The sequence below is a fragment of the Schistocerca cancellata genome, chromosome 1 (genome assembly GCF_023864275.1).
Source record: "Schistocerca cancellata isolate TAMUIC-IGC-003103 chromosome 1, iqSchCanc2.1, whole genome shotgun sequence".
Taxonomy (NCBI): domain Eukaryota; kingdom Metazoa; phylum Arthropoda; class Insecta; order Orthoptera; family Acrididae; genus Schistocerca; species Schistocerca cancellata.
The window spans coordinates 175,817,408-175,831,937 of record NC_064626.1 but is presented as its reverse complement, the minus strand read 5'-3'; the positions used below and the strand labels follow the sequence as shown (position 1 = coordinate 175,831,937).

Genomic DNA, 14,530 nt, shown 5'->3' with positions numbered 1-14,530 from the left:
GGGACAGATATTAGAACCCATTCTTTTACAAAACACGATGTCCGCTGCGGACCATTATCTTGGAAAAAATATACGTTTAATATGACGCCCGTTTTTCCTGCGCTCCTATGCATATTTCGCTTCAGAGTGTTGCGATGCCCCTCCTTGTTTAACACGCTGTCAATGAAAGTAATTTTTCCACACCAGATGACGAAGTACAGCCCCATTCCAGAATATCTCCGCCACCCTCCACCGTGTTTTGCAAATATTCAGGATACGGCTCGTCCCTTGGATTTCGGTACACCACAGCTCCTCTGTTTGTTGAAAATATGTTGAATTTCCTACCATCACCAAACATAACACGATCCACCAGTCCAACGTTTTGTTAACATGGGTCCTTGGGTACCAGAGCCCTTTGCCTCGGTGCACTTGTTCACGTGTGGCTTTTTGGGGTACCTTTGTACTTTAATCTACTTACCACACTCCTACAGCAGCTGGACTGCAATTTTAGGAGGACCGAACAGATGATTTTGCTTAATCTTTCTTATGATTAATAGTCCATCTCTACCATTTAACTTCTTTAGCTGCCATTTTAGAGGAACATATTATATGCGATACTCTTTTTCAAGTCACCTTATAATATCCCCAACTGTAATTCCGGATATACTCGGCAAACTAGCAACAGCTCTATGACTACAGGTATACCTACGGTGAAAGATGAAAAGTTTTACTGTTCAAACACCGTGTTAGTTCCATTAAGCGACAATGCACCTTGTAGACTACGCAGCAGAGCACAACAGTGACAAGTGAATCGACAGGTATAAACAGGGTACACCACATCACAGTCATCGCGCATTTATGCTGGGGAACTTATGACATGCTCTTACGTGAGCGAATATTAAAATGTCATTACCTTAGGACACTTTTATATTTATTTTTTTAAAATAATCCGAACAAGCGCGACTAGGACTAGCACACCGAGAGCTCCGTGCAAAATTAGGTATATAGATGGTTCATCCATGCCGGTAAACGAGAATTTCACGATTTTGCGTGTTATTGATAACGATACTGGCAAGATATCGAAAAATGTGACATAAATGGGCGTATCTTTTGACTGCCTCTACGTAGAATCTTAAATGTTTTACACCGCCAAGAGGCCACAGACTTTAGTATGTAACATAAATTTCAAACTGATATGTCTATACGTTCTTGAAAAAATGGGGTTCTGGACGGAGAGACATAATCGCAATAATATGTCAAAAAATATTTGTTTCTCGTGATATAATTGAAATTCAACAATTTACGGATTTTTTTCGTTTACTTCTACTATAAAATCTCAGTTCTTGCCAAATTTCATGATTCTAGCCCAACGGGAAGTACCGTCTAGGTCTTGAGGAATGAGTTTGCGGGCATCAGAATATGTGACTTAAATGGCCGTATCTTTTGACTGCATTGATTTGGAAGCTTAAAGTTTTTACGTCGCCAAGGGAACATAAACCTTAGAATGTGATAGAAACTTATAATTGATACTTCTGCCTTTTCGTGATAGAAAGGGGTCTTAAAAAATGGACAAACGGACTGTCGGATAGCGAATGACAAAAAAATGTTTTTTTCGTGTGATATAATTACAAATAAACAATTTTCGGATCTTTTTTCCCTTACCCTCTACTTCCTGCCCAATGTCATTATTTCAGGTCAACGGGAAAAAATGGTTCAAATGGCTCTGAGCACTATGCGACTTAACTTCTGAGGTCATCAGTCGCCTAGAACTTAGAACTAATTAAACCTAACTAACCTAAGGACATCTCACACATCCATGCCCGAGGCAGGATTCGAACCTGCGACCGTAGCGGTCACGCGGTTCCAGACTGAAGCGCCTTTAACCGCACGGCCACACCGGCCGGCGGTCAACGGTAAGTATAGGGTTCTATGTGTTTGCGAGTACCAAAACACGTGCCATAAATCGCCGTACTTCTTAATATGCGACATAAATTGCAACTTGTAAGTTTACCTGTTCCTGAGAAAAATGTTTCTTAACAGTCGGATAGACAGGCAAATAGACAGACAGACAGACCAGAAACATAGACGGGGAACAAAGTGATCCTGTAAGGGTTTCGTTTCTACCGACTGAGATACGGAAGTCTAAAAACAGTTTATTAGCATTCCACTGTGCTTCAATGACGATTTGGTATTTAACAGCTCTCTCTCGCTGTCTCTCTCTCCTTCTTTCTGTCTCTCTCTCCCCCCTCTCCCTCTCTACTGCTCCACTGTTTCGGAACATTTTGTGTATCCATCATGCGGAATCACTCAACTGACACAGAAAATTACTAAAAACAGTGCTTGACCGAATGTTAATGATACTCGTTGTGCTCTTCCAATCTGTGAATAGCTGTGAAGTTCATGACAGAGGTTAGTTCCCATTGTAGCCGTAATTACTGAACAGTCACCGGAAGCAGCGATATTCATTGAATGTCTGTGATCGTGGGTATGGGCCGTTTTAAAGTGGCCAGATCACATAAAGGAGTCGTAGAAGAGGCAGATGCAGATTCGTGGAAGAATCCTCAGTAATTTTAGCCCAGCCATGAAGGTGGTAGCTTACAAAACATTCGTTCGACCGGTACATGAGTATTGTTCGTCCGTCTGGGACTGCGCCTTTCGTCACAGGTTCCTCTAGTACCACGCATAAGTGATACGGATATGCTCCTCCATCTCCAGTGGCAGACTTTACAAAAGAGGCGTTGAGTATCACGGAGTGATTTATTGTTTAAATTTCAAAGCCGTGTAATCCTGGGAGAGTCACCCAATATATTACTTCCTCCTACTCGTACTTTGCGAACAGATCATGAAGATAAAATCTGAGAGGTTAAAGTTCACATGGAGGCTTACCAACAACCGTTCTTCCCGCACTAGGAAAGTAGAGAAGTGACAGAACACGAAGTAACCCCTTTACACACAATAAAACATCTAGATGTAGGCGTAGACGTATCATACACTACAGTTCTTTCGCTTTCCATTCGGGGATGACATCCGAGAATAATGACTGCTTAAATGTTCCTGTGAGTGCTGTGGTTAGTCTAATCTTGTTCTCGTGGTCACTACGATAGCGATACGTAGGTGGCTATATTATGTTCTTAGACTCCCCACTTTACACTTTTCTTTGAAACTTTGTAAGTAGGCTTTCGCGGGATAATTGACGTCATCTAGTTTAGAAATTACCACATTTTCGTGTCGCTTGCCTGCGAGTTAATGATCCCTGTGACCATTCGTGCCACCAATCTCTGTAAATGTCCAATACCCGCTGTTAGTGCTATCTGGTAAGGGTGCTACACAGTTGAGCAATAGAGAGGTTGTGTCCTACGAACGTTTTGTACGGAGTCTCATTTGTAGACTCATTGCATGTTCCCAGTATCCTGCCTGTGAACCGAAGCCTACCTTTAACTTCGACTGAGTCATGCTATCGGCGTTTTGCGCCCATACAATCATTGCACCCCGACATACCGGATGGTTATAATTAAAAAGTGCAGCTACTCACAGAGATCCACTGCGGCCTGTAATTGTAGTATAGCAGCGGAACTAGGTAAATATTCTAATACGTTAATGCGGGACCGATTTAAGTTGGAAAAAATTAGTTCCAATTTTGCCCAAAAGGTGCAAATCTGGCGCAAGAAAGACGTATAAAAATGTTTCCATATGTAATGGATTAGGAATGGGACATCGGCAGAAAATATGAAACAAGCGAGGAAAGTGTAATATTGATTTTATTATTTACCGCCGCTTACACTATTTGTTCAATATACTGGAGACAAATGTTCAAATGTGTGTGAAATCTTATGGGACTTAACTGCTAAGGTCATCAGTCCCTAAGCTTACACACTACTTAACCTAAATTATCCTAAGGACAAACACACATACCCATGCCCGAGGAAGGACTCGAACCTCCGCCGGGACCAGATACTGGAGGCGTCGACGGGATGGTGTACAGCGCAAGATTTTCACCTGGTGGGCACAATTCGAACTAATTTATTTCCATCGTTAATGGGTGCAACATTAATACGTTAGCTTATCTACCAAGTTTCGCTGTCATACGATAATTACAGCCGACGCTGGACCTCCGTGGGTGCTGCACTTTAATTATAGCCACCCAGTATTAGTATGAGGTGACTGATTCTAATTGTAACTGCTGTTATATTCCTAGAATACCATGTTGCTGGAGTTTGTAAAGTGTGCAAGACTACATTCCTGAAAAATTAAAGCAACTTTCCAGTCTTGGCACCGTTTTGAAATAATGATTTATCAGAGCATTTGAGAATCTTTTTGTCAGATAGTACGTAATTATAGATAAACGCGTTATCTGCAAATAGTCTGAGGTTACTATTGATGTTATCTACCATGTCACCAACATACAACATTAACTGCAAAGTTCCCAACGCACTTACCAGGGGTAGAGAAAAAGTCACTTCAACATCTGTTCACGACGCCCCATCAAAAATAACGTGTTTCGTCTTCTCTACTAAGACATCTTCAGCCGAGCGATAAATTGTCTTTTTATTTATTTTATTTATTTACACGTCAAGTTCCGTAGTACCAAATTGAGGAGCAAATCTCCAAGGTCATGGAACGCGTCAGTACATGAAATTACAACATAAAAGTAATAACATATAAAAATAAAATGTTTATAAACCTGAAAAAAGTAAATCCATAAGTTTAAGTAAACGCAATCAACAATACAACAAGAATCAAATCATTTTTTCAAGAAACTCCTCGACAGAATAGAGGCAGTGACTCATGAGGAAACTCTTCAGTTTCGATTTGAAAGCGCCTGGATTACAACTAAGATTTTTTAATTCGAGTGGTAGTTTATTGAAAATGAATGCAGCAGTATACAGCGCACCTTTCTGCACAAGAGTTAAGGAGGTCCGATCCAAATACAGGTTTGATTTCTGCCGAGTATTAACTGAGTGAAGGCTGCATATTCTTCGAGATAAGCTAATATTGTTAACAAGACAGTAAGGAATATAATTATATATTGAGAGGCCAATGTCAAAATACCCAGCCTCTTGAACAGGGGTCGACAAGAGGTTCGTGAACTTACACCACTTGCTGCCCGAAACGCCCGTTTCTGAGCCAAAAATATCCTTTTAGAATGGGATGAGTTACCCCAAAATACACTCCTGGAAACTGAAATAAGAACACCTTGAATTCATTGTCCCAGGAAGGGGAAACTTTATTGACACATTCCTGGGGTCAGATACATCACATGATCACACTGACAGAACCACAGGCACATAGACACAGGCAACAGAGCATGCACAATGTCGGCACTAGTACAGTGTATATCCACCTTTCGCAGCAATGCAGGCTGCTATTCTCCCATGGAGACGATCGTAGAGATGCTGGATGTAGTCCTGTGGAACGGCTTGCCATGCCATTTCCACCTGGCGCCTCAGTTGGACCAGCGTTCGTGCTGGACGTGCAGACCGCGTGAGACGACGCTTCATCCAGTCCCAAACATGCTCAATGGGGGACAGATCCGGAGATCTTGCTGGCCAGGGTAGTTGACTTACACCTTCTAGAACACGTTGGGTAGCACGGGATACATGCGGACGTGCATTGTCCTGTTGGAACAGCAAGTTCCCTTGCCGGTCTAGGAATGGTAGAACGATGGGTTCGATGACGGTTTGGATGTACCGTGCACTATTCAGTGTCCCCTCGACGATCACCAGTGGTGTACGGCCAGTGTAGGAGATCGCTCCCCACACCATGATGCCGGGTGTTGGCCCTGTGTGCCTCGGTCGTATGCAGTCCTGATTGTGGCGCTCACCTGCACGGCGCCAAACACGCATACGACCATCATTGGCATCAAGGCAGAAGCGACTCTCATCGCTGAAGACGACACGTCTCCATTCGTCCCTCCATTCACGCCTGTCGCGACACCACTGGAGGCGGGCTGCACGATGTTGGGGCGTGAGCGGAAGACGGCCTAACGGTGTGCGGGACCGTAGCCCAGCTTCATGGAGACGGTTGCGAATGGTCCTCGCCGATACCCCAGGAGCAACAGTGTCCCTAATTTGCTGGGAAGTGGCGGTGCGGTCCCCTACGGCACTGCGTAGGATCCTACGGTCTTGGCGTGCATCCGTGCGTCGCTGCGGTCCGGTCCCACGTCGACGGGCACGTGCACCTTCCGCCGACCACTGGCGACAACATCGATGTACTGTGGAGACCTCACGCCCCACGTGTTGAGCAATTCGGCGGTACGTCCACCCGGCCTCCCACATGCCCACTATACGCCCTCGCTCAAAGTCCGTCAACTGCACATACGGTTCACGTCCACGCTGTCGCGGCATGCTACCAGTGTTAAAGACTGCGATGGAGCTCCGTATGCCACGGCAAACTGGCTGACACTGACGGCGGCCGTGCACAAATGCTGCGCAGCTAGCGCCATTCGACGGCCAACACCGCGGTTCCTGGTGTGTCCGCTGTGCCGTGCGTGTGATCATTGCTTGTACAGCCCTCTCGTAGTGTCTGGAGCAAGTATGGTGGGTCTGACACACCGGTGTCAATGTGTTCTTTTTTCCGTTTCCAGGAGTGTATATTAACATACGACGTAAGAGAATGAAAATAAGCAAAGTAGACTAATTTTCGTGTCGAACGATCATTCACTTCAGATCTGGATTCACGCTGGTTGGCATTTAGGAGGCTAAGCCTTTTCGAAATAGAACATTATGTTGAACTCAGATTATGTTCTAAGATGGATGTCAATCACACTGGTCCGTAGCTTTTTGGATCACTTCTATTTCGCTTCTTTTAGAGTGTTTTGACTTGTGCTTTATTTCAACCAGATTTTTTATGGTCCATGGAACTACGAAATATTATGGCTTAAACAGGGCTAACTTAGCATCAAATTCTGTATATAATGTGATAGACATTCTATAGGACTCTGTGACCTTGTTAAATATTAATGATTTCATCTGTTCCTCAGCGCCACTGACACTAATATCTGTGCCACTCGTCGTTACAGTGGCGCGACTACTGAACTGGAGCAGTACTACTGTTTCCATCTTTGTAAAATAACATTTTAAGACGTAGTTCATTCAGACTTGTGGCGTGTCGGTGCCATGGATCGGCCCAGCCGAGCTTCCCGTGTACCTGGTCCAGCCATTAATTATCTCGACTATAACAAAAGGCTTTGCAGAACCATATTTGTAATGGAACTGCCACTAAAGTTTTCTAAGCAGACCTGCGAGCTTGCGGCTTAAAATTCGTTCTCGTAAGTGCTTTACGTTGTTAGTCTCAAAAGTTCTCGGAATGGAATAGAAATAAACGACGTAACTCAGCAAACTTTTTATTTTCCAATGTAGCCTCCGAGTACACTAATGCACTTCGTCTAGTGACGTTCCAGCGCCTTGATCCCATCCCGAAAATTAGGTTCCTTCGGGTCTGCAAAATACCCATCAACTTCGGCTATCAGGTCTTCGTTTTAAGAGAATCTTCGCCCACTGAGAAAAATTTTGATATTGGGGAAGTGATGGAAGTCTGATGTAGATAAATCAGGCGAGTGAGGTAGGTGTGGCAACAGTTAATATCGTAGTTCATTTAATTTTTGCCATGGCAAAGGCACTTCTGTTTAGGTGCGCTTTGTCTTTACGAAATATGACTTCCTTCCCCTGTGAAAAATGGGCGGTTCTCAACTTTCTTTTGCTGTAGTTGATCCAGAAGATTAGCGTAGTGTTGGCCAGTGAGAAGATAATCTTATCAGCAGAATAACATCCCAGAAAACTGACCCGATGACCTTTCCAGCGGCTCAATTGCCTTTCCTTTCTTTGATGGTGGTGAATCAACATGCTTCTACTGCTTTGACTGTCGATTTGTCTCTGGAGCATATTAAGGGACCCAAATTTCATCTGTGGTCGCAATCCGGCGCAAAAAATATTGTTGATTGCTTCGAAAACGGGTCAAAAATTGCTCGGACATTTTCATTCTGAAGCAGAACCCATCTTGTAGTTTCTGGAGTAATGGCACGTCTTGGCCGACCGCTACGCTATCATCATCTAAGTTGTCCGTACCAGATTTAAACTCGTTACTCCACTTGGCAATAGTTGAATATAAAGGAAGAGAGTCCCTCATTGTGCAATACAAATCGGCATGAATTTCCTTTGCTTTCATATCATTCTGTATGGGATACTTAATCACTGTTTGAATATAGATTGTTTCCAGCTTCACTAATCACTACACGGGATTAGCAGAAACGTCCGCAGTCATAACACTGACGCGATACGTGCATACAAAGGACACGGGAACTTCGCTGCACTAGCAGTGATATCTAGTGGTGACTCCACGAACTTTGGAAACTGTCCTCGTATTTTCAGCGCCCGTCGTTAGAATTCTATAAAACCTTGAAACCCACAGTCAGGAGTTCCTCAGTACCTGTTTGCGTGACTTGGAACTTCTTTCCAAGCTACTCAGGACCACGTTCTCCATGCTGTAATTACCGGTCCGCTTAAACCCAAATGTAGATTTTCGTAATGTTCCTTCTAAAAATGATGGATTCTCGGCCCACAGTACATGCTTCTGAAACATGTGGTGTAAATCTGGAAATATCATCTATACGCTCCACAAATATTTCTACCCTGAAACCAGGTAAAAGTCCAATAAACTTTAGCAGATAGTCTTATGTAGTAGAAGCAAGCCATCATCTAAGATATTCACTTGAAATCATAATCTGCTGGCCACTTGTATGATTTTAGCATTTTGTTGCGGCTGGGAATTGAAGCCATCTTAGCTGCCCGGATTTATTTGAGGTTAAGAAACCAACAGCGACCCATCCGAGAGATCGATACTGAGATAACTGAGCAAAGTCAAAGATGAAATTTGCTCACTGGCGGTATACGCCCATTCTTTATAATTGATTTTTCATAATACTTCTCCTTCATTTGATTTCACTTACTGCTTATTGGTGTGTAGTAGTGCAATACTGTAACTGATGGACAACTAGATAATACAATATTGATAAAATTTTCTTTATTACAACCCTCGTAAATTTCAGTGGAATATTGGTCATGGTACATGACTATGTTGTACCTTGGAGTATGTTTTCACAGTTTGGGAAACCTTAATTTTCCAAACTAATTTTTTCAATATTTTTTGAAAAGGGCTACATCACATAAAATTGAATGGCATAATTTTAAATGGATTAAAAAAATATAATAAACTTCTGTTACCTACCTGGCTAGCCTCAACACTATACTGCACTTTTTAAAGAGCAAAAGATATTCATTTTTACGCTCTTCTTAAAGAAATGCTTTTGTCGACCAGCGAAAACTTGATGAATAATATTAGTGCCCTTGTTTCCTTCAATTTTGTCTATATAAGGATTTGTAAATGTTTTATGCAAAATATATTTTAATTATCGAGTCAGCTTTGGACTCTCCGTGGTCTAGAAATGTTTTGTGGCCTTTCAAAGTCACCAGCATCCCCACGATTATTCTTAATTAAATAATGTCCCGTTGACTGCTTAATTCACACCTGAGTGTAGACTTGAGTACGATACTTCCGAAACTTCACGGAAAGGAAGTTCTTTCTTTGGCTTCAATATACTCGAGGCACTAGCAGATAAATCAGATATATCACCGCAAGCTTAACCGTTCCAGTGGTTCCGGTGGTTTATACCTGAAACTACCTTCACAAGAAACCACCGATGCTATTGCAAGACAGAGACGAGGTACAACGAGGCAGTCCTACGAATGTAATGCATTATAGGAGTCACAATGTTCAGCGCAACAGTCAGCTTGAAGATTGTGCTATGTGGCTGTGGGAGATTGACACGGTTTTCTTTAAAAATAATAGTGGTCAAATTGAAAGAGATCATTGACAGTGAAACAAAGTATGCCTAAAGTAATTGTAACCTAAAACGTTTGTACTACTGCCGTCACGAGTGGTTTCAAAATGAAACTATGTAATTTTTATGTAAGTTTATTAGATTTCGAGCCCATTTTCGCTTGTTATTTAGGTCTGTAAATTAGTTTGGGCATTGTGAGTTCCTGTGAGTTCCGAGATGCGGGTCCGGAGCTCATGGTCTAGTGGCTAGCGTTGCTGCTTCTGGATCACGGGGTCCTGGGTTCGATTCCTGGCCAGGTCCGGGAGTTTCTCCGTCCATGGATTTTCACAAATGACACATGACTGGGTGCCACAGTTTGTAGGGATATGAAATAGGATGATCATACAGGCTCAGTCATAGGTAAGCTAGTAGGTAAAACAAGGGTCTGTGTCTGTGTTCTCCCCAACATCTCATCATCTTCGACAAGTGGCGTTACTGGAACCGGAAACAATGGGAACTTGTACGGGCGCTGATGATCACGATGTTGAGCGCCGCACAAATCAACATCATCGTCATAATCGAGATGTGGGACTGTGTCCAGAAAACATGCGAAATTACTTTCAAATATACCTCATGAAGTGATGAGTGGTTGAAAACTGTGTGTTCCAGTGGTTCCAAAGTGAATCACAACTTTAAAACAATTGATTACTCACTTTTTGCCAGTTTCTTCTTCTATTCGTTGCTTACTATCACGGTAAAGATCAATTTTGTGAAAAGTTGTAACATTATTCTTTTTATATTCTTGGGACTCAAAGGGTTAAATGAACATACGAACTGACCTAGTTAATGCAAGCCGATTGAATTGTAGAACAAATGGTTTGTCAGCTGCCTTTAACTGAAAGCAATGAACTCACCGAAATTAACTGAAAGTGACAACTACATAAGAACTGGCGTACATGTAATTTTTCCTAACTTGTTCCACTAATGCCCCAATTAGGACGATCTACAATACAAATTTCTCTATTTGCAAGCCTTTAATTAGAATGAAGCGTTAAATTATTTTCGTCAAGCTGATTACATACATTTATATTAGTAGGATTTCTCCGGACGGCGGTCATTCCGCTGCCACGCTAAATTCCCCGGCACGTTTGTGGCAGCCTCGCGTGAATTAACCACTCGACCTGCGACGGCGCAAAGTTTCGAGGGCTAGACATCAACCCGGCTGCAGAAACATTCTGCTCCCTCTCACGTAGCCCTCGAGTGAGCATCGTAACGGCGGGCTAAGAGAAATGAAGTCGCGTGCCGAATCGCTTCTCCCGAGCGCGCCCCGTGGCCGGAATAGGAAGCAGCGCGCACCTCTCACCTCTCCGGGCACAAATACAGCCGTCAATGGCGACCCGACAGCGGACGCAGAGCAACCCAACCACCAGCCCGTGCTCCGCTTCATCCCAACTGCCTCACTTCACAGTGGCGCAGCGTTTCCGAAAACTTCACACTCCTTCTGAGATGCCTAACGCAAGTGTTAGTGGATGAAAGGCAAAATTTAGAGATAGATGTAGCCAGACATGCGCTACCGACCTTATACAGGCTTCTGCAGTCTACTTTTTTATTGAACTCCCCCCCACCCCTCCTAGTACAAAATGGCCATTGTTTTTATCTTAACTACGTAGCAGAAAGCAGGGTATTTCATACCTACCACAAACAATAGCCCCTTAGAACGTGAAACAATCAGTCGTGGGTACCACAGGGTTTTACTTTGGGTCCACATTTGTTTCTGATCCACATAAATATTCTCCCGCTCCCACTGTCAAGAGTTGCAAATGTGATCCTTTTCACAAATGACACATGACTGAGTGCAACAGTTTGTAGGGATATCAAATAGGATGCTCATACAGGTTCAGTCATGGGTAAACTAGTAGGTGGTACACTGTGGTTCGTTGCTCGGATATTGAGGAAACTCAATGAGTCTACAAAAGCTTTCATACAAATCATTTGAGCGTCTCATTTTAGAATGTTACTCAGCTGTGAGGGGGACATACCGAACAGCAGTAATGGAGAATACTGAACGTATACAGAGATGAGGAGCACCAATGGTCACAGGTTTTTCCCACTCTGAGGAGAGTGACACCTGAGCTAGTGGACACTTGAAGACAGACAAAAATTAGCCAGTCAAATCCTACTTACAAAATGTCAACAACCATTATTAACTGAATAATGTAGCGATACTCTTTGGCTCCCGACATATCGCTCCCTTATGGACCATGAAGACAAAATTACACTAGTTACTGGTGGCACAGATGCGTTTAAACAGCCATACTCCTGTGCTCCATACGAAGAATCCTAACATTTGGTACCATGCTAAGTACCTTCTGTCATGCATCGTGTGTATAGAGATGTGTATGATACAAGTGAAAGAGTAAAAAAATAGTACTGAAAAGGCAGAAAATAAAATAATTAATTCTAGAGGATCATCTTTCTTGCAATACGACAACTTTTGTTTTGCTTAATCCCCGAACCATATTGAAAACAACCACCAACCACACCAGGGGCGTAGAAACAGACCTATAGATCTTTAAAGATAGCAATAATCTATATCATGTATTAACGATAGAACAAAGATACAACATCCAAAAAACCGTCATCCAAGCCAAAATAGTAATCAATGACAGTACTACGCAAGCGAACTGTCAAAGAACACGTAATGAACTCGAGTATGCGCACGAGCACAACACACACGCACACAAACACACACACACACACACACACACACACACACACACACACGCCACAGATTTCGCCCATTAGCACAATAAAATGTAAGTGAACACTGTTATAATTCCGCAGCTCAATCTAAAAAAGAGTACACACACCATGAAATTTTCCAATCCAAATCATCACGAAATTTTGCCGATGCGCAAAGGTCATTTCAAACATAAAAACAACACAATCAGCAGGCAAATTATTACTAAATCCAGCTGAAGACATGTAAACTACATCGGCAAGGCTCATTACACACAGTTCAGTACTTCTCAAATTATCTCACATGTTGTTCTAAAGCAGCCCACCCAAATAATGAAATACGAGAAGGAAGCAAGGTTTAGTTTTAGGGATTCCAGACTGTTCACGTCATTAGTTAAAAATCCCACCCTCTGGAAGAAGCGCTTCACTTAAACTACATTTGCAATATCATGTTACCACTGTTGGTGATTTAAAAATGAAGAATCTAGTTTATAGAGCATATTTCCATTCATTGATTAGTTAGTTACTACGTTAAATGTAGTGTTAGTCCTAGAACATCCTGCACACACCTCTTCAATAAATAGGGTATTTGGGATACTGTTTGTCACTGCAGATATTTATTAATGTTCTTCACCGTTACCGATATTTCTTTCTTCTGTAGAAAAAAGTGTAAAGTATAAATACATTACTGGGACAAAAAGGTACTACGTTTGCATATTGAAAAATGTAGCTGAAGTGAAGTGCTTTTTTCAGAGAGTGATATTTTCAAGTAATGACGTGAACAGTCTGTAATCCCTAAAACTAAACCTTACTTACTTCAATTGATTAATATAATAGAAAGGAGTTAAAGAGAAACAGCTGGCCAGAAGATAATTAAAATATTTTGTAAAATGTGGTGGACTTTAAGACTAAATTAGGCAACTTAATGTTGCTCAACTCCTTCTATTCCATTGCAGAGCTTCTACACAGAAATTCTTAAAATTAAAGCTATGGGTTACTTTGAAATACTATGAAGACTATAATGTAATATTTCATAATGTCAACTCATTTCATTGTTGCTTTTTGTAATATGTACTGCAGTTTCAGGTCACACAAATTGTATCATTAATGGTTTCTACTTATTACCATATCATCATCAGATGATCTGTTAAAAAGTAAAGAAAAAGGAGATAATAAAATACTAGGAATCTAAGTGATAATGAAACTAATTTCCATGTAGAGCTCTACGTACTTGAATATATTACAAATTACCTTTTTAACTGAGAAGACTCGGTGAGGCACTGATGATGTAAAGGTATCTGTGTTCTGATTGATGGCAGTGAAATCCACAGTTACCTATGTTGTTATAAAAAAATATGGTAAATTTTAAATCGCGAACGTAAGATTAAAATATTGACAATATACTCGTCAAATCTGATTGTGAAGGAAAGCGTTGTCAATGTGGAAGCTAGTAAAAAATTATTTAACCTAGATGTGAGTTAAAAGCAGGACAGACGATAACCGCCTGTATACGCATATAGCAAAGTAATAGCTAGCGGTCGAAACTGTACACACAACTGAGAAATAAACTCTTAGACAAATGTGAGTCCGCAGCTCGTGGTCTTGCAGTAGCGTTCTCGCTTCCCGCGAACTGGGTACCGGGTTTGATCCCTATCGGGGTCAGAGATTTTCTCTGCCTCGAGATGACTGGGTGTTGTGTGTCTTTCATCATCATTGACTCGCAAGTCGCCGAAGTGGCGTCAGCTAAAAAGAGGACTTGCAATTTCGGCGGCCGAACACCCCGCAATGGGTCTTCCGGCCAACAATGCCGTACGATCATTTCATTTTCAGACAAATGCGAGTCGACTGATACAGGAGTCCCTGGAAAACAAAAAGGCAACGAACAGGGAGAGAAACAGACATCATAAAAGATTATAAGATACAGCATTCCTTGGAAGCATAATGACAAGTATCAAGACGTTGATCTAGACAATTTGCTTTATTCTCTCATTTTTGTTT

At 42.0% G+C, this 14,530-nt stretch overlaps 1 protein-coding gene across 1 annotated transcript in view; it reads right to left on the bottom strand.

Annotated features, from left to right (window-relative positions):
• Positions 1 to 3,895: 3,895 nt before the first annotated feature.
• LOC126161725 (neuropeptide SIFamide receptor-like) overlaps positions 3,896 to 14,530 on the bottom strand; it is a gene marked incomplete at its 3' end in the record, with an annotated part of 110,301 nt that continues 99,666 nt past the window's right edge. Inside the window, exon 2 of the mRNA XM_049917800.1 lies at positions 3,896 to 3,975. Coding sequence (XP_049773757.1) covers positions 3,896 to 3,975 — 80 coding nt within the window. The remainder of the gene's footprint in view (positions 3,976 to 14,530) is intronic.